We start from the raw sequence: 27,120 nt of genomic DNA, 5'->3' as shown, positions 1-27,120 counted from the left end.
CAAGTAAGGAAATTGATAAAGCTTCTTGCAAAAACTGTAGAAGAACTGCAAATGCTAACCGAACAAGTTTAAAGGTAAAATATTTAATGTTTATTTTACAAGTTCAGCACAGCCATTCTGTTCATTTATTTATTTGAATTGCTGTACGTCAGTGCCACGTTACAAGCTTCACGGATCTGCTAAAGGTGGTCTAGCATTTTCCCGAAAAAAAAAAAAAGAATTAAAAATCAGGGCATTTCAGCACCTTCAAAACAGCGCGACATGCAAATAATCCATCTATCTAGAAGCTCAATGGCTCAAGGGTAATATATATATAACTTATGGCTTTTTAAAAGCAAAAACAAAAAAGTGCATCCAACACAAAAGTTCAATTCCAGTCCGTGATAATGCATCATTTGTCTAAAGAAGTCCTCCTCATATCTCCAAACACTAGTTATACTGCAGTTTCCCAGTGGCCTGTCATTGTCTGATTCTGAGTTCACAGGCCGTCCGGAGCAAATGTTGTCCACATGCTCCACAAGGACATTTGTGACATCTCTCCCTTCAATAAATATGGCAGCTCCTCTTCTCGTCCGTCAGAAGCCACTACAAAAGATGTGTCCAATCCAAAACTCAACAAGTGAGTCCAAGACACAAAGGTATGTGTGTGTGTTTTCAGTTTAATCAGTCATTATCTGGGTCCGTAGTCATAATTAGTCGGTGCGCTCGTCGCAGAGTACATGTTGGCTGTGGTTGGGTTCATGTGTGGATGGTAACCGTGGCCTCTAATGCTGGGTGAGGGATAGGGGGACGGCCTGGTTTTGGCTCCCAGGTAGTGTTCGTAGGTGGCTGGATACTTGTAGGGATGATGATGCAGGGTGTCTGGTGGTTGCGGGTGTCCGTCGAGGCGAAGTTCGTGAGGTGGGCTGCGTGGGCCAGCTGTGAGGGGCACGGCATGGAGGCCGCCGAGGACTGGAAGGGCAGGGCTGAGGACTCGAGACATTAGCTGGTGAGTGGGGTCAGAATGCAGAGGATTCCCACTGGGGTCACGGTCATATTCTCGCCTGCTGTCCTCTATGGATGTAAAAGAAATATTGTGTTAAATATAGGATTTGGCATAAAGACACAATCAACCGATCACAGACATTAGACCGATCGCTAACCTCATCATTCATTTCATTTAAATAAACTTTATTATCTATCCCACAGGGGTTGGAAAATTGTCTTTAGACATAAATAGACATAAACACCTATTTTTAAAAATCTTTTTTTTTTTTAAAAACATTGGTAGTGGGAATAATGTCTACTTGTACTTCGCCTTTTTTGCTGAAGTGACTATCATACCATCATCATACCATTCAATCAATTTTCAACATGTAGACAAAATCAAGTCCCACCCTACAGTTTGTATCTTGTTTGATAAGCTGTCGCTCTAATATGTCAAACTGGAGAAGAGCCTTGCAATCTATTTTTAATAATAACTGCCCCACCAAGAAAATAAATATTTGGATTGCATTTCTTTTCTACTAATGTCACTAGTTAACACACTCAATGCATTTTTTTAACACATCCCATCATTTCTAAAATATCAGCCTCTATCAAATAATTGATTTGTCAATTTATGGTAAAAGTACTGGAATTAATACATATACTATGAAAATATAAAAACATATTCAAAATAAAACATTTTTAAATACTAAATCACCTTTTTTGAGTGTGCTATAAAATATTTCTGATTCTCATTTAGTTAACACTAAACACTTATTTTCAATAAAACCAAAATCAAGTGTAGTAGTGCAACAGGATTGTTTTTTTTTTTTGTAAACCAACAATGCTGTGTGTGTGTAAACCATTATTTAAAACAGTCATTCTTAAAATTACTTTAATAACAGTCATTATTTAAAAGTCAAAATATAGTCAACCATTTGGCAGAGCAGGCAGTTAACACCAACTTTATTTAAAAAAAATTAAATTGTTTTTGTAGAACCAAAAGAACCCAATATGATTATTTCATTACATTTCTACAATGATTTTTTACAATTATTTTTTCAGTGAACAATTATTAAAAGAACATGGTCTTTCTATTGTTAAAAAAGCCTTGCTGCATTAAATGTTTAAGTTGAATCAAACTTACATCAGTCTAACTGACAAAAAATGTCAAGTTAAACTTTGTATAACCTAAAGCAGGGGTGCCTAAACTTTGAAGGGCCAAAAACCAAACTTGAATGAGGCTAGTGCGCCAAAGAAAAATAGTTGCCATGGGTAATTTCCTTATTTATTTAATAATATTTAAAAATTACTAGAAAACATTTATTTAAATTATCTAATACAGTATTTATTACATTTATAATGAACTTATTACAGTAAAAACATAACAATCGCATTTATAACAGAATTACACTAGTTTTTGCCTTGATTTGCTTGCCAATGTCTTCTGCTTAGTGCTCTATCAGTCGAGTGACAGTATTTACATTTTTAAAAATCTGATTAATTTACAACATTCAATTGAAACATTGAAGTTTAGTTTGCTTCTTTGTAGCTCAGCAATAAAACAAACAAAAAGGTCATGTCAAATTCGAAATGATGATTTCTGTGTTGAAGGTGTTTGCCCCAATCCTCTTCATTATTCTCACTGTCCTCTTAGATAGGATGATGGGCCAAATCAAAGATTACAATGGGCCAACTTTGGGCATCTCTGAGCAAAAACATTTAGTTGAAACTAAAGTAAAAGTAAAGTTAACTAAAGTTAAAGTAACATAAAACTCTTTGTTGTCATGTTTTTTTTTCATATTAGAGTGAAAATAAATGCAATGAACAAGGCAGGCAGAATTTTTAGACTAAAATAAATAAATTTGTTGATTTAAATTTGGTATAATTTGCTGGTATGTGTTTGCCATCTGTCCAAAAAAAAAAAAAAAAAAGATCTTATTTGTCATAAATCAATTCAATGTTCAACTATCAGTGGCTTTGCATTTTTTAATAACTAAACTTTTGTCACTTGCTTCCTGAAGAATCAACATCATTTTCTTATCCTTCAATAATCTTATTTTTCATTAATTTTCTTTTCGGCTTAGTGTCTTTATTAATCTGGGGTCACCACAGTGGAATGACCCACTAAAATCTTATTTTTATTATTCTTTTTATTTTTGTAAATATGCTTGTCTAATGATGCAGTGTTTTGAATGACTCTTTACAAATTTAAGAAGCCCAGACAATAAGTTCATAGACCTGAACCGCAATGACAAAGTGGTGTCATTTAGTTCATTTGTGAAATGAGATGTGCTGCGCTTGATTGGCAGGAAAAGTCATGAGTGTCCTTCAGCCAAAGAGGCGAATTCTCACAGGAAATCATTTTACACTTTGTGAAGGACAGAAAAAAAAATCTCAGTCTGAGGAGCATGTCCTCCAGGCACGCAGCTGTTCAAACCTTTTTGTATTGAAATCTGCGGCGCTCAACTAGACAAATGTAACTGTTTTGCCCAGTGGAACATGGATGCTAAAAACCCAACAGACTGGAGCTATTACTCCACTGTAGACCCTTTATTTGGGCCTGTTGCTCATTTCAAGCGAGTTGGCTTTTATGCTGTAATCACAGCAGAATACGGTTTAGTGTTTATGTATGTGAGTGTACATTCTTATACGGACCGTTTGATCAGTAATGGATTTAAATGTGTAATAGGCACACAATATTATCCGTAGAGCAAATGTGACAATTTGTCTTGTCATATTGTTGAAATGTTCATTTGTAAACAAAGGAATATTATTTTAACACATAGTTTTCTTGCTAAATCAGATTGTGTTAGCAGTGTTTTGTATACAGACCTTTTTCTGTGCCGTTCTGTTGTGGGGGAGAAGACATGGGGTTTCTGGTTCGAGCAAAAGCACTCATGATTTGTAGCGAGCCTGGCCTGTGATTCCTGGGCCTGAAGAGCAGGCAAGATAGAATCAGGGACTGGAATGCATTGTTTTATGTATAATGAATGGTATGTCAAACACTATTAGAATTTTAAGGCTTTCAGGTTGTCTTTTAAATATGCATATATAATGTAACAGCCTAAAACCCTGAAAAGTAGAATGCTGTTTGAAATATTGACTGTTAAACCATTGTAAATTGCAAAACATGTGCACACAAATAAAAAGAGTGCTCAGCACTAATGAGTACACCCCATTTTGTAAATAAATATTTTTATCCATTTCTCAGTGAATATGGGTAATATATATTGGTGCATTTAAACAACACAGATTTATTAAACAAAAATATGTATTAAAATAATAGTTTAGTCACAGAACATCTTTAGAAATGGAAAGATAATAGAATTAAATTCATGAAAAATATTGCAAAAAAAAAACACTTTTCAACAAAATTGTTTAAATATTTTTTTTGTCTTTTGATTTTTGCTTATTTTGAAAAAAAAATTCATATTTTCCTCTAACATATAAATTTGAGTTATCAGTTTTTGCACCATTATTGTTAGTTATTTTGTTACATTTGCTTCAGATTGGCGTCAGTACTGACTAATCTAATGTATATGCAGAAATATAACATTGTAAAGCTTCCTATAGAAAATATAAATTTGAATGAGAGGTTTGTGAGGGGTGTACTCATATATGCTGAGCACTGTATATGATAAATGTATGTGTGTTTTTGTGCACATTTAAATTTGCAATTTATATTGCGTAAAACACTTTTTTTTATATATATAAATCCTGTAAATTTGTATTTAGAGATGACATTTCTTCCTAATTCAGAATACAAATTTTATTTGGAGCAAATTATTTAAAAATAAATGACATTAAATGTTGCATGTTTTCAGACTACTATATTTAGAGTAAACAATACACTAAAACATGCTGGGTTGTTGTAAACCAAATGCTGGGGCAAATATAGTCAAACCAACTAGGTTGATTTGACTTTATTTAAATTTAATAATAAAAAAAAAAACAATTGCCCAACTTTGTTTATATTTGGCCCAATATTTTAGTTCACTAAAGTTTTAGCTTAAGACATGAGTTTTTTGGAGTTTAAATTATCCTTAGTCTCATTAAAAACAAATGGGGAAAATAACAACAACAACAAGAAAGAATAATAAGCATAAAAAATGAATGAATACTTTATTCTGGCTAGTTATTTTCTAGGGGTAAACAATATGTTTTATCTTTAATAAGGCCTTAATATAATAAAACAAATATAAGCATAAATAAATACTTTTCTATTCAATTTAAAAATTTGTAATTTTGCTGAAAATGCAATATAATAGTTAATGTACAGGGGGAAATGGTTGATATATATATAGCTACAAAACAATAAAATGTTATCAATTCATTGTCTAATGTGCATGTTTATTTTGTTGACATTAATTTGCCTCATTACTTATGTTTTACCTCAGATGCTAGGGCAAATATGGTCAAACCAGCTGGGTTAAAATGTATATTTTAATTAAAATACACACGTACACACACACACACACACACACGCACGCACACACACACACACACACACACACACACACACACACACACACACACACACACACACACACACATATATATATATAATATACAACTTTGGTATTGTCCATGTTTGACCCAATATGTGTTTTTAAAGATACCAGTTTTAGCTTCAGAGTTGAGAACAATATTTTATCTGTAATATAAGGCCTTAATAGATTAAAACATGTGAGCATGATTCAATATTTTCCTATTTAATTAAACATAAGTTATAATAAAAATAATAATAATAATAATAATAATAATAATAATAATAATAATAATGAAAATATTTAAGGTACAAAGGAAAACGGTCAAGTAGGCCTGTAGCTACAAAACAAAGCACAGTTATGCTATACAAATCTAGTAAGCATTCATTGTCTAAAGTGCATTTTTGTTTTATTGAAATCAATTTCTGCCTAACTACTTATGTTTTACCTCAGATAAATGGATGAAAATAATATGGTAAAACTCACCAGTCCTCGGGATCACAGTCTCTGAAGCCTTTGGCAAACGGATTGCTGGCGATTTTCAGTTGTGTTATCTGAGAGAAATAAAGAGAGAAGTTGAAAAATATGGAATTGCCAAATGAACAAATACGGGTATTCACCTCCAGTATTGTTCATTTATTTTTGCTCACTCAGTGTTATTGTTTATACAGGTAATCAAGTTCATTCCAGAGCCTTGTGTTATTATAAGCCTTTTTAAATTGTAAACTCATTAAACCATGTAACGCTCCAATTAATCGCTTATACAACAACTTTAATGCAATATGTGCGGTGTTCCAGGGCGTAGACACTCGACGATTGTATTTATCTTAACTATAAAACATTTCAACATTTATTTGGACACGGATTGTAAAGTATTTATGTTAAGTACGGACGCGCGAGGTAATGCCTCATGGCTGTGGAAAAGCGCTGGATGAAGATGTGTGCGTGATTTTCCGGAATGAGTTGAAAAACAAATGTAAAGCCCGCGGTGAGAGTTGGAGATCAAGAGGTCAAACTGATAGAAGACAGAGCAGGAAAGACAGATGAAAAAAAGAGAAGAAAAACACTGGACAGCTGCGCGAGAGCATCGGTGACACCACAGTCTTTCAGCGCTCAGCCACCGTCAAGTGTAGCCTAACTTTATTAAATTTTAAATTAAAGTTTTATTAATCATTGTAATTACAGTATTTAAAATTTTAAAACTAAACTGAAATCAAATGAACATCGTTAGCCTATTGATGTGATTTGCCCATTTATTAAGTCATCAAATTGTAATATATATATATATATATATATATATATATATATATATATATATATATATATATATATACTCGTATTATTATTATTATTTTATTGGTTTAAAGCGTCTGTAAAAATGTTGGGTTCCACGCAAATCCTTCGTGTTTTTCCGACAAAAAAATTAAGTTAACTTAGTCATTTTGATCAATATAAGTTGATTGTACATAAAACAATCAAGGTGATCCCCCCCCCCCAAAAAAACTTAGGAATTGTGTAAATTCAGCTCATTTAAATAAGTAGCCTAGTTTTCAAGTAGCAAAAAACATTTCTAAGTGGGCTACGGATGAAACAAGTTAACAAAACATTAGCATTTATCCCTAAAGAAAAGCGAGTGGTTTTTAATTCTGTAATTTGCTGTAAGCCTAATATTATAACCAGTGGGTATATGTGAAAACAGGAAGGTTTTTCTAAAATGTAGTAATTAGTGTCAGAGATGAGCACTTACTCTGTGGTTTTGATAGGCTGTGACGGCGGTAAATCTGGTCTCCTCGAAAACAAATGTCTTGTAATTTTCTTCGGCGTATTTCTCGCTGTCTTTCCTAGGATCCACGTAGACCACATGGAATCTGGGCTGGTATCTGTGCATTGAGTTCAGTATGATCTGCAAGAGCAACAATAATAACTGAACAGTTTTTTAAATGAATAAACCAGGCAGCGAGCATCAACCAGGTGAATCTACGCTTTTTACGCGTACATTTTTCTAAATGTTTTAAAAAATGTTTTTAGCATAAAAGGTTTTTAAAAAATACTTTCAATGTAGAGTTTATATATGAAAAGTTAAGAAGCGATCAAAAGAGTAGAACATTCACAATTATTTTAGCCTACTCTGTAAAAAAAAATGCTGGATTCCGCACAATTCCTTCATAATGGCCCAACACAAATTGATTAAGCTAACCAAATTGTTTTTACATTTATGTATGTTTATAGTTTATGTGGAATGAGCTTAAAACAATTAAGTTGTCCGCCCAAAAAACTCGAGAATTTGGTTGATTCAGTTCATTTTAGGTAAGTAGTTTAAACAAGCAGCAAAAATATTATTTATTTTTAAATGTAGCTTAGCCCACGTATACATTATCATTTTACGCATTTTTATTTTGTTTTTCCACCGAAAGTTGCATATTACACATAACGTCTAAAATATACAATAATTAGGTTATATCGACTAGCCATGGTTAGTGTTATAAAATATTGACATTAGATGTGCAGATTTTGCCCGGGCATTATTTACTCTGTCTTCCACTGGTCTGTGCTGTTCTCAAATAAATCAAGACAAAGCCCATCTATAGGTTTAAATCAATCTACTATTAAAAACATATTTATTTATTTATTTTTTAAGTAAAAAAGGTAACACTTACATGTCCGTTGTCGTCCAATAGATTATTGGTTAGTTTTAGTTTATCGAAGGAAACTATCTGCTTCATCCACTGCGCTCCTTTGGCAGGTGAGTCGGGGTGATAGTGCACTCTTCCTGGAGTCGCTGGATCGGCTTTCCCGGCCACCAGCCACGAAGAACTGTGGAAGGCATACCTTCCGTGTAGAGAAGAAAAATAATGAGCGCTCTGCTTGGACTGTCAGGTTGTTGGGTTGTGCTCTTAATGTATTAATATTCACTATAAATATGACATTTTGTGCATTAAAAAATCGTAGACAACCTTACAGATATTTATTCCTTTTCATACATATAAGGTATGCATGCATGCAATGTATCGTAGTAGGCCTTAAAGTTATGCCCTTGGCACATTTAGGTTTATGGCATACCTATATCGTTTATCATCCACTGGTAGGAAATCCATCAGGAGCATGTAATCTGCCATTGGGTCCATTCCAAATATTTTGACTTGAAATGTAGGAAACATTCGTCTGGAATAAGGAGAATGCACATATAATCCGTTGTAAACGTTCATGCAAAACATCTCGAATTCATTTTATGTAAATATTCTTCTAATTTTCATAGTGATTGCGATGTAATATTTGATCAAAGTTCTGACAATTTGAAAGTAGCTTATTTTGCATTCTATACTGACTCGATGTGTTAAACTTATATAATATAGTGGGCCTATCCATGCGCAGAAACAAGTTTAGCGCTTTTCGGACCTACAATAAAATGTTTCAGTCTTTCCCTCTCTCACACACTCATAAGGCCTGCTATGAGTAAGGATGCTTTCGCCGATCATGCTAAACAAATACTTAAAGATGCGTGTATTGGGGTACAAATACATTATTCTGAAAGCCAATCTGCAAACTTCTGGAGCACAGGCACATCGCATGCTGCATACCAGTGAAAGTAATACTGGAATCATTGTTCAGTGAACGTGAGTGTCTTTTCAGGCCCCTAGTTGTGGGTAGGTGAAGCTAAAGTAGCTTTTAAAGTGCCTTCCTTTAGATCCAAAACAGTAAACACATTAGAGTGACTGATGACCTTGCGCGCACACACATAAGCGAATGAGTAAAAATGTCACACTATTAAAATTGTTGGTTCTTATTTAAAAGAAGAAAAAAAAATATTTTTTGGCTCCTTTTAGCATCGAGCATAGCAGATCGTTATGAATCAAGCCTGTGATTTCATAAGGGTCATTAATGCAGTTAAATGCACCTCACGTTTATATTCATAACTCAATATTATACTTAAAATATGTGCAATTATATTGTTGAACAGTAAAATGCAAATGTACGAATAATACACATGTTTGAAAAACGTCTAAATTAGGATTAATCTTTTTGCTTTTTTATTGAAAATAATAGCTCATTTATCATTACTTTTAAATAAATTGAATGCTTTGTTGTGTGGGTAAATTTGATATAGTTATATTTGAGATTTTATTTACCTTTTTCATTTATTATTTTATTCTACTTGAGCCAGGTTTTCGATTTTCTTTTCTGTGTTTCTTTGCTTCATTATTTCTCCTTTGTTTAACATCAAATGTTCTTTTTGTGTATTTGCTTTTCTGTATCTGTTTTTTGACATTTCATATTCACTATAAACAACAGCTAACTGGTATTTAAAAGCATTTACCTTTAATTGCTGTCTTAATTTATTAAAATCTGGTCAAGGCCAAAGTCACTGTCCAAATTTAAGTTATATTCGGCCTGCTAATTATAAAAATAAAATTCAACTTTAAAAATTCTAATATTAAGTAAAATATAGCATAATATGCTACAAGTTAAATGAACAGAAACAATTAAACAATTGTCATAAACATATTAAATTAAATACCCATTTCGAAATGTGAAAGGCGTGTAATCAGTTACCACAACATAATAATTGGTAAGGAAAGTAATGCATTGTGAAAAAATAATACAGTTCTGTGCAAATGTTTAATCTATTTGGAAAATTGGATTAAAATGTTAATTTAACTATGTACAAAATTTCCTTTTTTTTTATTTATTTATTTTTTTTTTACAAACGTATGAGTTAAAATTAGCCATGTGATTAGTATAGCGATGTTTGGTTATTTATCAGAATAAAAGACTAATTTGCTTATTGTTTAAAGTGCATGCAATGTTTTATTCCCCAGTGAACTGCTTCGAGTTTTAGTAGGCCAAAGCAGCTGCAAGAAATTAACGCTAAACTTGATGAACGGTCCACGTAGTGGTTTAGTGACCTCATTGTCAGTATTAATGCAGATGCTTTGCTTTCAAAATTATTATAAGTGTCGTTCAGCTCGTTTCCTTAACTAGTGATTTTTTTAGGTACATTTAAGATAGAAACATTATTTAGAGCATCACGATGCACCCTATGAGGCCTGGTAAGGCTAGATCAAAATACATGTGTGAATTTGTATTTGTGTGGTACGCTGGAGCGCATTTATCTTAGTCGTATAGTGTATACATATTCATTTGCTTTGCATTCATTTAATCACGGTCTGTTTTGCACGAGGTAATTTCTAGCTAAAGCTCGACATTCACCTGAATAAACAGAACGGCCTGTGTAAATAAGACACCATATCTATGCATGCACTATAGTGAATTAATCCTGAAGTCAGCAAGGAGCCCTTTAGCACACAGGTGGGCTAAAATATACTGTATCTTACGCTGTATGTCTTATCACTGTGTAAATAGGCAGTTTACACTTTAATTTAAATGGCCATGATTGTGCTAAGCTTATGTTAAAGGTATTTATTCACAATTGATCACAATGAACTGACAATAAGATGATAAATTTGTATTTCTCGTGCAAGTATGATTATAAGATGACTTCAGTTGACAAAACAAATTGTTACCACCAATCAAGTGCATTGACGATGAAGATAGGCTACTTAAAAAGGCTCATATTGAAATGCAGATACATTTAGATTGCTACACTAAATAGAAAGTTTGTAGGGGTTTAAATTAAAAAAATGAATAAAACGAAATAAAACCTAAAAATTAACAACAATAACAAGAATAATTAACATCAATGTTGAGAAATTGTTAAAACAACAACCAGATGTCAAACAATCTTCAGCATAATGTCAACTCACCTCCCGGCTTTTGTGACAATCATTTCAGTCCCAAGTTGATTAAATTCATCCCAGAGTGCCTTCATTTCCAACTGTACATTAATATTGGCTACTTTAGGGTTCTTTTTCACCAGCGTTTTGTTCGGCGTTGAGCTTGACGACGACGAGGAGCAATTGGAGGTCCCGCTGTCTCCTTGTGCCGGGGCTTGTGCTGAGTTGGATCCGGAATAGTTGTAGGCGTGCTGGGCAGCCGGGCACGGCTCAAACTGGCTTTCATGATGGCTGTATGGATCCCCAGGAGAAGGAGAGAGATGGTAACTCCCGGGCGTATTGAGGCTGCTCAGGCTGCTGGTCGTGAAGGCTGCAACATCGCAAAAATGGGACAGCTGCGTCAGCCACGGGCTTGATATTGCTGAAATCATTCCAAAAATTGGATTTACAATTTGCGCTGGACTCGAGTTCAAAAGCAACAATATGCAAGTGAGTGTTCGTCTATATAGAAAGTAATTTCAAGATGTCTCCAATAGATAATGTGTCGATCGCGTATCGCAAGGTTTTCTTCTTTTATGACTGTCCAGAACTTTAAGAACGATGATCTCCTTCAATGTTTACGCATTTTGCTTAGATTTGACGAATGATGTCTTCCTTCGCACTGAACTTGTAAAAACGACTTTTTAGTAAGTTTGTGTTGATTACCGATCTAAACTCGTGCGTGTTGGCGCACCGTTGTTTTCAAAGTCTTGCGCGCTGTGAACTGTTCCAAGCGGCCTCTGTCCTGCCCCTTTGCTAAACTGAAATCCAGACTTCTCTCTTATCTCTCGCATAGGGCCTCCCCTTTGCGATAAAACCGGTTCTTATTTCTATTTAGATAAGGAACTGCAGGTAATGTGCCTTTCCTCGCCTTGGGACGAGACTGATTGACAGAGAAGTGCGCCCCTTATAATGGGCTTTCCGGCACCCATTTACTTTTGGATAAGTGTATCGCCCACACCGCCCTCCTCTAACAATAGACTGGTTAGCTGGCACGACGGAGAGTAAACTTTTTTCGCAAAGAAAACAAACACCCGCGCAGTACGGACAGACAACTAATGTTGCGAAGGAACAAGTCTCCGGTCCATTTCTAAGCGCCGTTTCCTTTTGTTTACAATTTCGCTGTTGGTTTTTGTTCATCTGACAAGCTCATCCTTGGGTTGGAGGTGGAATCTTTTCCTAGAATTCTGTGACACTGTTTCTACCGTGTACTGTGCTTAATGTTTTCTTTGACCTGTTTATGTTATTCAAAGACCACGCAAGCCTGTTTTACAAATTATAGCTAAGGTGCAACTTTGGAACACTTATTTGCATTTCGGGCTACTGTAAAATAATATAGAGGAAAGCGCCGTGTTTTGTATATTAAATGCATTGGGCGTAAACAGACAGAACATGCTTCGTTGACTGTTGCGTTATAATATTGAAATACACGTGTCTTTGGTATTAACTGAAAGTTTCTCGCGCGCCAACTGCGACGCGAAAGTGTTAAACAAACTGCGCGAGCCCAAGAAATCACAAGGTTATTGTCAAGATCGTGCCCGTACCTTCCATCTCCCGCGTGACAGTGCTGTAATGCATTTTAATGTATCTGGAGCAGTTTTGCACCGCTTGCTTGTCCAGGCTAGTGGCGTGTTTGTCAAACGTGGTGTTTCCTGCTTGATCCCTCGCTGAAATCAGACAGGCAATACTGAAAGCATTTGCCTTTGGAGAAAGGGGACTACTGTCGTCCATAAGCGAGAAACTGAGTCAAGGAACACCGCTTCCACCCCCTTCCGAGCTACTCCATGTCGAGAACACAGACAGTACAAACAATAACTCGAAGTACACGAAGTTGCATTCTTTCAGAAAGGGCCTTTTGGCGATGTTGGTGATCTCCACTGTTTTCAAAACAAACTATTCCCACGGAATTTGCTCCGCTTTATATGCTCCAATTAAAAGATCTGCTCGAACACGTCCGGCTGTATTAAAACATCGCTCCTCTGCACACACACATACACGCACTCAGAAAGTGTTTTCTTCAGCCGCGGTGTCTGGATGATGTCATGAGGGCTCACTGGAGAAGAGCTACTGCGGGAGAGAAGAGAATGTCAGAAGCGCGAGCTCCACGCCTCCCGTGCACGGTTGAAAAAAGCGTGCACGCTCTCCGCGGGATGTTTTATTTGAATAGGACCTTGTCAATCACTGTACCAAATTTGAATTCGCTGGCAAGAAAAAAGAAAAGAAAAAGAGAACGTCATCACGCGGATGTCCTGCTATACTTTTACAGCAGATTATATGTTGCGCCTTTCCCACTGGTAGTAGAAAACATTGCAAGCACAGACACTCCGTACTGTACACCAATGAACTGCATGCAGGCACACTGAACTGCTCGGTAAATTAAGCCAGCTTAAAGCGTTTGACCTATCAGTGCATTTAAAAAAGGATTTTAGTGGTTCTTTGCAAGATCTTAGACTCACTGTATATTGTTATTGAGCTGCCATATGTGGGAAAGTTTTAGGAAGTTTTTTTTTTAGTTAAAGTACTTTTCAGATCATCGTTTGAATCTTGGAGCTTAATCCTTTTTACTACGTTTGCTTTAGACTTTTGATTGTAGGCTAATAGTATTTTTTATTTTTAAGAAACCATGTGTACATTAAACATGCCTATTTACGCATTTTATACGTTTTTAATTTATACATCATTTAAACCCGTTTGATTACTTTAGGACAATACACTGAATAAACTTATAAGAAACACAACACAAGTTTAAATCACGTATTTTGCTTTACTTTTTAGTTAATTAAAGGGGAAATCAGAATAAAATAATATTAATAATATCTTTAATAATAATAATAATAATAATTAGGCCGTTCTTAAAAGGCAGTAAGGTAGGCTACTTGTAAGCAAGGCATTATGTTATTATTATATATTTTTTGCAAATAAGTTTAAAACATCTCTGTAGCCAGGTAATGACTCAAGTGCTCGTGAAACGTAAGGAGTGTATCGCGTGGCTCAGGCACTTGACCCTTCTCTTTGCTATACAATATCTTACTGGTTATCGGCTTATCAAGGTTCATAATTAATGAATAGAAACAAAAGTTATGTTTTGTTGACCTGCAGCGATAGCAACCGGATTGAATCTAATTTACACTCGGGCGATTGAATAACAGGCAAAAGCAACGGGGCACTAATGAGATAACCTAGTTAACGACACCGCTGTTTTCACTTCAGCTTAACGCTATTTGTTTTTGGATGTTTATCTTACCCCTCGCATGCTAACGGTCATAAATAAACAAATGTTATTTTTTTAAAGAAAATCTTTGAGATGTGTGGGACATTCATTCAAAGAATCATAAACAATTTTAGTGTATTTTATTTGGTCTATATTTTATTTACAAAAAAAGAGAAAGATCTTCTAGCCTAAATTTCCATTAGTTTAAATACATATTGTATTCTTCTTTTTCAATACCCTTTTGGACGATTTAAATTGTTTGTTAATTAGATTACACTTTAAAAATAATCTTATGATTAGAACGTGTTACCTAGTTTATTTTTTTTGTAAAAACCACATACCGTGTATAGTGTGTCACAACATTTAAACAGACAATGAAATTGTTGCATTGGTTACACATTCCTCTGTCTTTTCATTTGTTTATTTATTTATTTACATTTCTATTTTCTATCTGTTTGCTGGAATTGTTACAGTGACTCTGATTTTTGTGAAAGATCAAGTAGCAGTCGTGCGTATAAGCATTTCCTTCTTTTATCAGATGCGTCTTTTGATTCTAGGTCACTTCATCACTGTCAAGTCGGAAGCGTCCTTTGTAAATACTCAGGTGATAACAGACACAATTCAGAGCTTGATAAAAACTGGACAGACCGTAATGTTGCGCAACGGAAAACAAATCTTAGATTTTGCGCTTGAGTAACAAATTCAAATAGTTGTTATGATTTTTTTGCTGTTGTTTTACTTTATTTTAAAAACTTGTAGATGTTTTTTTTCCTCCCACAAAATCATCAAGTAGCCTACAAAAATAAGCGAATCTATCAACAGCGAATTTAGACTTCTAGGGACAAAAGAACTGTTTTGCACATTTGTTTTACTAAACTAATTATATTTCAGAATTAGAAAAAATACTGTTAAGATTTGTAAGATTTTTAAATTTTAGCATCGTTCATGTATGCCTTCTTTTTTAAATGTTTTAAATTAATAGCCTGTTTTTTTTCTGAAACCTCTCTCGTCCGTGGTGAACCATCACTGCGACGTAAGTATAGCATACTTTACGCATCACTTGAACTAGCACACATAATTAATTAGTGGTTTGGATGCTGTTTTTGAAGAGAGGCACATTTCCTGTTTTGTCTCTTACCGGCGCCCTACAGAATCCACCAGGTGTGTGTGTGTGTGTATGTGTGTGTGCGTGAATGTTTTTTCTGTATATCGTATAACATCTAAAGTTGAAATAATTTCTTCTCAAGATCCAATATAAAACGTCTTTAAGTGAATAATCCTATAGCGTTTTATATTCGTTTAGCCTACATATATTATAGCTTTACCAGAACAAATTTCCTTCAAGCATTAATAGATTAATATTATGAAGTGAATGGATCTAAGTTTTGTTATTAGAATTTGTATGCGTACTAATCATAGTTAAGTATCGTGCAGTGATTTGATTGTTGTTACCTATTCTGAATCCGTGTTTTGAGCAAAACCCTTTTCCCCAAGTTCATGTTCACATTATAGCCTAGAGGAATTGTAATAGGACATTTACAAAAATGTGAAAACTGTTTATTCTATCTGAAAGAACCCTCCTTTTTAGCATTGTTTTCTCGTGAGATCGAGTTGCCTATTATTTGGCATGCGTAAGTCTCTTTTAATTAGCCTAGATAATGCTTTTTATGCCTGCTCTCCGATTTCTAGTCGGTTAGAGTAAATGTTTTAAGTTAAACATGTAAAACATGACTTTACGCTGAAATTAATTGTAAAAATTACTGTCTGCGTTTTTTTTTTTACTTCTATTTTTTAATTCACAAACGTGGTAATTTTTGCATATATGCAAAATGTATCTGTATACAATTGATACTATGGTACTTTATAAAATTTGGATTTTTCAAATTCTGAATGCGCTGTTTTGGATCACAAGAAAATAAGTTTATTAGCTTCATTACAATTTATTCTTTGTCTATTTGTATGTTGCCTCAATTTATTTGAATGTCGCAACTGAAAATCGCTATTTAATATCTAAAATCTAATAGCTATTAGGCAAATAATTGTTTTTAAATTGAAAGAAATAATAAATTAAGATATCTGCTCAGATAAAACTGAGTTAAAACCGAGAAATATGCTATTAACGGGGAAAACATTCAATTGAAAAATTTTGGAAAACTTTTCCGTAGGCTGTGCAATTTATTTTCAAAATCATATAATAAGGTATAAATTATTATAAAGGAGGGTAGTTTTATTTCGGCTTCACAAATTATTTTAACATAGTTTATGGAAGAAAAAAAAACGATTCTATGAATGGTGCTGATCATTACTGGTATTTTTGCTACTGTAGTAATAGTATGAATGTTTAATCATGGTAAAGAAAACAAGTTATTCTGAGTTATAATTATATTTGCATATTATAAATATTATATGATAATAAGATTTCGAGCATCAAATAGAGTAAACTGTGTGGTCCTGCACACGGGGTTTTGAGTTGTGCTGTGGTAACACGAGACTCAATGCCTCATTAGAAATTTTTATATGTTAAGACATGTTCCTTATCCTTTCAAAGGCGCGATGATGATTAACCTGCAAGCGTAAAAGCATTGCAAACACTTAAACAAAAATAACCCCTAATTTAGGACTCGTTTTCATGTTTTACACAACAATCTGTTTGTGATATTTGCGTCTATCAGCATCCATAGCCTATTTATAAACGAAATCCTTCCACACTGCAGGTATCTCACAGTGGCTCGAGGCGCTTTTTAGGTATCTCTCCAAATTTGACAAAACCCTGGAGAGAGAAAGCGGTCAGATGTTAATTAGAACCCGATATCAATTAGCAGATAATAAATCATGGCGTGTCAGAGGAGCGCGCGGCGCTGATTTTCGAGTCTGCGTGTACGCGGACGTTATATAAAATCCTATCCTATATAAATATTAGCCCAAATCCCCGAATAAGACCCGCAGGAAGTGAGCAGTTGACCGCTGACAGTTGGGTTGCTGAGTAGATGTCCCCTGATTCCCAGACCGGTTTCACATGGCAGTCGTGTGCAAATAAAATCTGATTTAGGCTAAACAGCATCGTCGTCATTGTTGTTCAAATGAAATTCGTGTCATAGATAATAGATAATCGTTTATCTAAATAATTGTATATTCAGGTTAGATTTAACGATACTAATAGTTTTGTTTAATTGTTTTTGGTGGTGTTTTGTTGATGCTATGTAGATTGACAGTCCTAAGAAAGTCAAGAAAACCGCTTTAACATTTAATATGGATATTTAGAAATTTCGATTAACATTTTTTATGTGCCTAGCCTATAATATATCCGTAGTAAAATGCTTGTATTGTGTGTATTTAATTTAAAACATTAATATTAGCTAAAACAATTAATACATTACTAATACTATTAGATAATATTATTGATTTGCTTTTATTTTAAAATAAACAGGTTATCAGTGAGTTTAAAACGAAGTCATCGCCTATTCTTGCGCACATTATGCATTATCATGCGTTTTGAGTTTGAACAGTTTTGTTCAGCATCCCTGTCATGGGATCTGTCCGTCAGAAACGGGAAATGTTACAATAACTGGGGACATGAACTGGGCATGGTTAAAGAACATTTACTGTAAACAGGCTTCCTTTTTGGCTCAAAAATTCATGTTTCCTGTGAAACATGTTTTTTTATTTTTGTCATTTGAGTATGGGGACGTAAAAACACAATGGTCTGTTGTGTTATCCTCATGCGTCCGAGCATTAACATTAAACCTGCAGGAACTGTTTGTCACGCACATTTTGCGTGTTATGAAAGAGAATAGATGTACAGTATTGTTTAAGTTGACCCTTGCAGTTCTGCACGTTTTGGCATTTTAAATGTCAGTGTGTATATATAATTTATTTATAAAGATTTAATAACTCGATTAATTGACTATCTTGGCTTTTATTAATGATATTTCTTTCGTTGCACGTTCAGATGTGCTTTTAGTGAAGTCCTAGCATTAGTACTACTGTAACAACAACAGCAGGTGACACTTGAGCTACTGAAGCTATTTTAATATCATACAGATTTATATTAAAATGCAACATTTTTAATCACACATTTAATTAGTTATATAGTTTATTTTGCTATGAAGAGCTTCATATTTTGGTTCTACTGATTTCAGATGAACCCTGATGTGATTTTCTTTTATGTACATTAATAAAAATGCTTCCAACTGTACTTCATCATAGTAGTTTTAGGGAGGATGGTAATGATATTATAGGTGCCTGTTTTTAAAGTTAAATGTGCAGACACTTGAACATTTATGATTGATTTCTTTTTTCATTTTAAACTTGGCATGTATTTTTTTCCATTGTGTATCTAATGATAAATGTTGCCATAGTGGTCTTCCACAGCTTCACGCTGCATATAAATTCAGGCAGTCTTGAAAGGGTCACGAAAACATATTTTGTCGAGCAGATTTCTCACAGAACACATAGAGAGACCCTGGAATGCCCCACGAATGATGTTCTTCAGAAAAATCACCCCCTCCTTTGTTTTAAAATGGGAAAGCTTTTAGCTTTTGAAAAGTATCCTTTTCCTATCTGAGCAGAGGCGGCAAGCCCATCATCACCTAACCCTCTCCAGCTCTCTCATTGGCTAGATGCTGAATAGCTGGCATTCCTGTTACAAAACCCTGATGATATGGACTCAGAGCCGCAGTGATCTTCCAAATTAATTAAGACCTTTCCTCCATTTGAAATGGATCCAGTGCATTTGTGTGTCTATGCATTTTAAAGGGATTGTACACACTGAAATGAAATAGAAATTTGCTCACCATTCACTTTATAAACACTCAAAATATTATGTTTGCTGCTTATTAAAACTACTTGTTAAAATGAGCCGAAATAACAATTCTTGAGTTTTTTTTAATCCATTTTAATTAGTAAAAACTATTAAATAACTTAATTCCCCAATGTTGCCCCAACACAAAAAAATCATTGTAACCCAGCATTCACTGTCAAAAACCCTGGTTGCCTTAAATTTTTTAGCTGAATCAAACTTACCTTATGAGTCATTGCACTAATATTATGTTAAGCGGACTTAAAACAGCTTGCGTAACTTAAAAAATTAAGTTAGAACATGATATACTTAGTTAAATAAGTTACAATAACCTAAAAACATATGCTGTCAGGACTAATTGATCATATATATTTTTCTTTTTCTGTTGAACACAAAAGAAGGTATTTAGAAAAACGTTGGAAACCTGTAACCACTGACTTTCCATAGTCTCTGTTTTTCATTAAATGGATGCCAATGGTTACAGCTTTCTTTAAAATACCTTCTTTAATGTTCAACAGAAAAAAGAATCTCATATGATTTTGCAAACACTTGAGGGTGAGTAAAGATTAAATACGCTATAAAAACTGGGTTCCACAATTCATTTATGGGGTTTTAACATATCATTAAAGTTGAGTAAATTGGTTTTGACAAATGTAAGTGAATTGAACATAAAACAATTAAGTTGTCCAAAAAAATCTCATTAATTGTGTTGTTTAAACTCACTTAATAGTTTAGACAATTATTTTTTCCATACTATCCCTTTAATCTGTGAATGACAATCTCTTCTAGTTCTTCTTTTACTGTTGATTATAGCTCGCTGTTTTCCTTCATTTGACCTCTTCACCAACACAAGCCAGTGTTTATTTTAATATCACAAGGTCTCATGTTGTTATTCTGGAGAGATTGCGAGCTCATCTCTCTCTCTCTCTCTCTCTCTCTCTCTCTCTCTCTCTCTCTCTCTCTCTCTCTCTCTCTCTCTTTCTCTACCTCTGTTTCTCCCTCCTGCTGCTACTGCTGACCACTGCTGTTCTCTTTCTCTCTCTCTCTCCATTGCGTCCACTCTATTTCTGAGAACTGTTGAGATCAGTTGAGATCAGTTGTGACTGACCGCAGTAAAGGACTTCATGTCTTACTGTTCTTCATTTTTAATCTCAGACTCCCACTTTTCATGTGTTTTCTTCTGTATTTCATTCATTAGGGACTGTAACTTGATGACACTGTTCTATTATGTACAGGGTTTGAGTTTTTTGCCATTGTGATGATCTTCGCATATGGCCACTGGAATATGGCAGACTTGTTTCTCACTTGAATAAGACAAAGTTAGATTCAGCATTAAAAATGTCACACTAAAAAATATCAGTTAACTTGCAGTTTCTGTATTTTGAGATTTAATGTTTTTTTTTTTTTTAAAGAATTGCTTTGAGACATTTATCTTTGCTCTGTCTACTTTTGATGTTAAAATATGAACTCTGTAGTTTAACAAAGTGACTTTTATTGACATTTTAACCGTTTGAAAAATGTATTGTATTATAAATAATATATAAAGGATTTAGTCTGTAACATGACAGAAAAGCAGTTTATTACCAGGTTTATAAACCATATACACCCACATGGAAAGTCTGCAGATTTTTAGCCCATCATTGAGTCTATGTATTTATTTGGAAATTTATATTTATTCAGTTTTTGAAATTAATTTCACCAAAAATATTGTGATCAAGTAATAGTAATATTAAAATGTTCATATGATTTATTTACAATACAGTTTCTAAAGTAATATGTTCTGTCTTTTAGTAGATATATGAGATATATTTGCTTTGTTTATCAAATAAGTGGATCTAATTGGATTTGCATTGTAAATATTAAAGTTAAAAATGTATTCTTTTTTATTTAATTTATTAAGTTTTTAGTTATGATACACCTAAAATAATTTTGCATAAATCCACAGATTTTTTAGAATATTCTCCACAGAAATAGCAAAAATGTTCACAGATTCTGGCCCTAGCCATAAGTTATAAAATCAATAAAGAAAATACACTACACTACAAAAAATAAAAGGTTAAGGTTATTAAACTTCGGTGTTTGAAGTTGTGCCAAATATGTTTTTTTTTTTTTTTTAAGTTGAGTTAACTTAAAATTTTAAAGCAATGGCTGTAAAGAAATTGAGAGTTTAATCAACCTCAGTGGTTAAAGTGCCAAATTATGTTTTTAAGTTGACTGAAAAGGCTGGTTTAAGTCAAATATGCTTTACAAAATAAGTCAATTCAACTCAATTAAAAAAATAAATAAATAAAAATTAAGTTTAAGAACTCAATGCTTATTTGCAGCAGGTTGCCCTAAAATTTTGTTAACTCAACTTTTTATGTTTGACAATGCAGCAAGTAAACACTTAAATTAAGAAAGTATTTTTACAAAATAAAGTATTTAAAGTATTTTTTTTCCTCAACAGATTTCCTTATTTTCAATGAACATTCATTCATTTATTTTCTTTTTGTCCCTTTATTAATCAGGTCCCCACAGCGGAATGAACCTCCGACTTTCAGCATGTTTTTACGCAGTGCTCCAGCCGCAACCCATCACTGAAAAACTTTTATTGAACACAGTTCTAAACATGCAGTTGAATAATTTTCCTAAGTAAACTCAACACTGAGCTCAACAATATGTCCACCTAACTTAGAATTTTAAACTGAGTTAACAATTTGTAAGTTGGATTTTTTTTTACAGTGTACTACTAAAAAATAGACAATATTTTGCTAAAAAAGAGATATAGAGTCCCTAACCTAAGAGTAGGTTGAACTGATATAAGAGATCCTTTGTACCCGTTTCAGCAAGAGTTTATTTTAATTATCATTATAATAAGTACACTATAAAAACATACATGATCAATTAGTCCTATCAGCATATGTAATTACATTGTAACTGATTAAACTAAGTTAATCAGGTTCTAACTTAATTTTATAAGTTTACGCAAGCTGTTTTAAATCAGTTTAACATAAAATAAGGTTAACTGACTCATTAAGTTAATTTAATTCAGCGTAAAGAAATTTAGGCAACCAGGATTTCTTTACAGTGTACTGTATCTTGTTTGTTTTTAATGTTTGTTTTTATTGGCTGCAGCAATATTGTGATGCCCATAACAAGTTTCCTGTCAAGGACAATAAAGTTTACTACTACTACTAATAATAATATATCACTTTAAGCTATTAAAATGTCAATAAAAGTCATTTTTTTCAAACTTTTTAACATCAAAAGTTGTTGGATGAAAGATCAGGTCCCATAATGCAATTGAAAATCACAAATACATAAACCATGAACCACAAAATGCAGAAAACAGTAAATTAACGGATGTTTTTTGTTATAGTGCAGGATGGCAAAGTTGTATCACCCAACACAATGCCAACTAAAATAAAGTCTGGTCCACAGAGGGCAAAACCTGCAGGATATCTGCATTGCCTTTTCCTGTGCTCCTCATCTCTGCCATCCAGATGAAGAGCAGGAAGTCACACGGGCATGTGAACAATATGGGGTTTGAGTGAAAAGCTAAACTTGGATGTATTCTGCTCCCTCACCATGCACTTTCTTGATCTATTGAATCTACAAAAATTAAATATTGTTATCGGACTCATTTTGCTCTTCGGTCTTGTAAAGCAGCTTTGACACAATCTACATCGTATAAAGCACTATAGAAATAAAGGTGACATGATTAGATGTGACTTGTAGTGAACAATGTCGCCTCACAGCATCTGCTGCGTAAAACATATATCGGAATAGTTGGCGGTTCATTTTGCTGTGGCAACCCCTGATGAACAAAGGACACACACAGGAGCCTGGCGAAAAATGCAGATCATGGCACTATAGAGGTTTTAGCATCTGAACTCTTTATTTACATATTTGTCTTATGCAGCTTGAAATCCATGATACAATTAAATCAATGTCCTTCATAGTTAGTTTGACTAGTTTTTGCATTGCTTGTGTCTTATGGTCTGCTGTTTGAACTCTAGTAATACAAGCTGACAATCTTAATAAACTCAATAGTTGGTACGTAGCATTTTGATCACTGTCAATTAATGTGTTCATAGTTGTGATCATGCCTTTGTCAGAAGAGAAGCTGACTTTCATAACAGCAGTCTCTCAGCCAGTCAGATGGCAGTGCAGGTCAGACGATAAAGATTGGGGTGATTCATCATGTCTGCCTCCACACGTTTGTTGTGATCTCTTTGTGAACTGTGTTCTGACACTGAGAGATGAGGTAGCATGTGCTCCAATCAGGCAGCTGTCCTATTAAATGCGTATGGAATGCAAAAGTGCATGTCTGCATCCGTTCGTCTGTAGAAGTAAATATAAGTATATCCGAATCAAAAGACCCTCTTTAATTTTTTTATTTTGAAACTTTTTCCAAATTATGTTTAACAGAGCAAGGACATTTTCACAGTATGTCTGATAATATTTTTTTCTTCTGGAGAAAGTCTTGTTTGTTTTATTTCAGCTAGAATAAAATCAATTTTTTATTTTTTTAAGGTCAAAATTATTAGCCCTTTTAAGCTATTTATTTTAAATATAATATTTCTGACTTCAACTGTAGGTACAACACTGGTCAAAATGTAAATGTTTTTAATATTATTTATTTTTTACAGCATATTCTGCTCACCAGGGCTACATCTGATTTTTATTTTTTGTAATTTAGTTTTTATTTCCAAAAATGAAAATATACATTTTTTAAAATATTTTAACAGCTATTACTCCGTATATATTCAACACACACTGGATAACTGTAGTTTAAAACAAGCAAGTAAATAAATTACATTAAATTTGACTTTCATATTATCTTAGGAGGGTGTATGTCTAGGATTTCTTTGTCGCATACATGGATTTTCCACACTGTCATAATGTACAGTTTAGCATGATTGATCCGTGCTAATGACACAGGGTATCCGTGGGGTCTTAAAATGTATTAAATTTCAAAAACAAAATTTTAGGCCTTAAAAAGTCTTAAATTCACTGAAATATTGTGTTGGAGGTCTTAAATCATTTTGAACAGGTCTTAATTTTCCCCTGTCCAAGTAAAGCTACTCAATCGGGCCGACATCCATCCAATCACCAACAATTCATCTTAATAAAATTAGGGAAAGAAAACTAAAAACACAGTTACACCCATTATATAGTTCCTCATGATAATAACAGAAAAATTGATCCCTTTACATTAACTTCCATCATACAAAAACTATTTTCAGAAGTAAGGGTAAGTAGATTTAATATTTATAAATAGGCATGGAACTTAAGGTTTTATAACAGAAATGTGTTCGATTTGGACTAATGGACTATTGGATTTGGATTATTTATGTACTTGCTTCCACAATAAGCATACTTCTAACAGTGTTAAGCTTGCCATTTAAAAAAAAAAATATTATGTTAAAAATGGTGTATACAACTAGAGTTTTTTTTTACATTAAAGTATGTAAAGTAAATAATTACATTTTTTTTTCTTTTTTTGTGGTAAGCAAAAAAATAATAATCCATTGGGTCAAACAGGGCAATCAAAAATAATCATTAGTGTTTAGCCCTGTATAACTATATATTTTAACTTTAAATAAAATGTATAGCACAGAATACCAAAGTTTTTACACCTCAGGACGTTCCAACATATTATGTAAAAAGGTATCTGGACACTCTTGTTTACAGAACTTACAATAAGGATGTAGAGATAAACCTGTAATATGTCATACATGTGCAGTTAAATATACCCTGTGAATAGTTTTGAGGTGAATAAACTAGAGTTTGTGGCGATGTGGAATGTATCATCCCACACTGCTTTACATTTGAAAAAATACTGGTCAATTGTGAACTATTACTACAGTTTAAAACGCCAGTATTCGTACTGAATATAGTTTAAAATTGTATTTATTTCTCCTTAAAGCTGAATTAACAGTATCATTACTCTAGTGTCACTTGATCTTTCAGACTGTATTGTAATATGATGTGAAACTATCATCTGTAAAATATCAACATTGGGCCCTTTTTGTGGAAACCTGGATTAATTAAAATGTGCTTATGTTAGTTCTTCGCATTAGGACACATTCAGTTATTAAAATGTGAGATTTAAAAACATAATAAATAAATAAATGCTGTTATTTTAAAATGTATTTTCATCAAAAAAATCCTAAAAAGTAAAATGTATCACAATTTACATCAAACTTTGAACCAGGAGAATCATTTGTCAACATTGATAATTTTTAGCAGCAAGTAAGCATATTCTAATAATTTATAAAGGATCATGCATCACTGAAAACTGCTGTAATGATGCTGAAAATTCAGCTTTGAATCACAGGCATAAATAAAAATTTTAAACCATATTTAATAATAGTAATAATAATCACAACCATAATCATAATCATAATAATCATAATAAAACTTGTAATTTTAAATTGTAAAAAAACGTTTTTTTTTTTAGTTTTTTTGTTTGACTTTTTTTATAAGGAGGATACATTTTCTTCTTGATTATACACATAAAAGGCCAAGCAAAATCCTCCAAATGTCATTACAATAGAACAAAAAATACATTCACTTTTTGACTCCACCCCGCAACCCCCAATGGCGCCAAAGGTCCATGCCAACTTACAAATAACATTGCAAGTTTGACTTTTTTTGATCAAGTAATTCTGCCTGGGTAAGTAAAATAGGCTTTAGAAAACTAAACAAAAACCAAAAACAAATCATAATTACTTAACAAAAAATGTTACTGCTGCCAAACTTTTGACCAGTAGTGTAGCGGTCATTAAGAGTATTGCACACATGAGTTTCACAAACAGTATATGCTCATTGGGACACACACTGTCAACATTTTTTGCTGCTTTAATTTTTTTTAATTGAATCAAATGACCTTTTCTAGTCAATTAACATGAATCAAACTAGCTAAAAATATTAAGTGAAAATTTGTAAACCTTAAAAAAATGTAGCTGGAACCTGATTAACTTAAAATAAAATAGATTAAAGTAAAATAAAATACTTGTTGTTTTGACTTTTTGTCATTAAACATTTTGCATTGAGCTTTTTTACACTTATTTTTGGTTGCCAGAGTGTCATTGAGAGTTCCAGATCGCGTGATGTGTCTCACAACGCACACACAAGTCAAGTCATTATTTTTGTCACACACTTCCTCTATGTGCATTCATTAAGGCGAGTTTAGTAGATCGCACAAATATTTGAGACAGAGAAAAATAGTACAGCAGATCACGCTTCCTGTTTATAATGTAAGAGTTCGTTCTCTTGGTGGCATTTACCATTTTTTGAATTGCAAAGCTCTGTCAAAATGTATTTGTTCCTGATATGGCTAAAGAAGGAAAATACTACAGTATATAATAGTGGTATATATTTTTCCTAATTTAGATTTTTTTTTTCATCTCAGCAGAATAATTGTTTATTCGCTAAAAAAATTACACAGGATTCTAAAAATGATTTGTTTTATGTGTTTACATCTAATGTATAGCATAAATCATGCTTTAAAAATATATTTTTAATAAGAAGTATGTTATGCTAATGTTAACACTTTAGAATAACTATCCCTTATAACGTTTTAATAGATCATTAATGAACTCTTAGTTAATGGGTTATAAATTACTTGTTAAATAATAGTTAGTAATTTGTTAATTATTTTTAACTATTCGATATAACTAGTTGTCCATTAAAAGCTGTTAGTTAATGAGTTATAAATGACTTGTTAAATAAAAGTTAATAGTTTGTTAATTATTTATAACTGTGCCTTATATAGCCAATAGATAACTTACAAGCTGTTAGTTACAAGTTATAAATGACTTGTTAAATGTTTTTTAATGTTTTAACTGATCATGAACAAGCTGTTAGCAAATTGATTTGATTTGATTTATTTATTTT

The 27,120-nt window shown here is 33.2% G+C and overlaps 2 protein-coding genes across 11 annotated transcripts in view; both read right to left on the bottom strand.

Moving 5' to 3' along the window:
* Nucleotides 1–27,120, bottom strand: part of srrm4 (serine/arginine repetitive matrix 4) — a 763,243-nt gene that overhangs the window by 597,499 nt on the left and 138,624 nt on the right. The gene's annotated exons all lie outside the window — the stretch shown is intronic.
* tbx1 (T-box transcription factor 1) overlaps nucleotides 68–27,120 on the bottom strand; it is a 28,225-nt gene continuing 1,172 nt past the window's right edge. Inside the window, exons 1-8 of one of the 7 annotated variants that reach the window (XM_005168611.6) lie at nucleotides 12,772–13,282; nucleotides 11,219–11,609; nucleotides 8,517–8,618; nucleotides 8,114–8,285; nucleotides 7,204–7,359; nucleotides 5,943–6,010; nucleotides 3,802–3,902; nucleotides 68–1,053 (exon numbers count right to left, since the gene is read on the bottom strand). In XM_005168611.6, coding sequence (XP_005168668.1) covers nucleotides 671–1,053; nucleotides 3,802–3,902; nucleotides 5,943–6,010; nucleotides 7,204–7,359; nucleotides 8,114–8,285; nucleotides 8,517–8,618; nucleotides 11,219–11,609; nucleotides 12,772–12,958 — 1,560 coding nt within the window. In that variant the 5' untranslated portion in view covers nucleotides 12,959–13,282 and the 3' untranslated portion in view covers nucleotides 68–670. 7 annotated transcript variants of the gene reach the window in all.

The sequence above is a fragment of the Danio rerio genome, chromosome 5 (genome assembly GCF_049306965.1).
Source record: "Danio rerio strain Tuebingen ecotype United States chromosome 5, GRCz12tu, whole genome shotgun sequence".
Lineage (NCBI taxonomy): Eukaryota > Metazoa > Chordata > Actinopteri > Cypriniformes > Danionidae > Danio > Danio rerio.
Note: the sequence above shows the minus strand (reverse complement) of the source record. Positions and strands in the feature narration are given on the sequence as shown.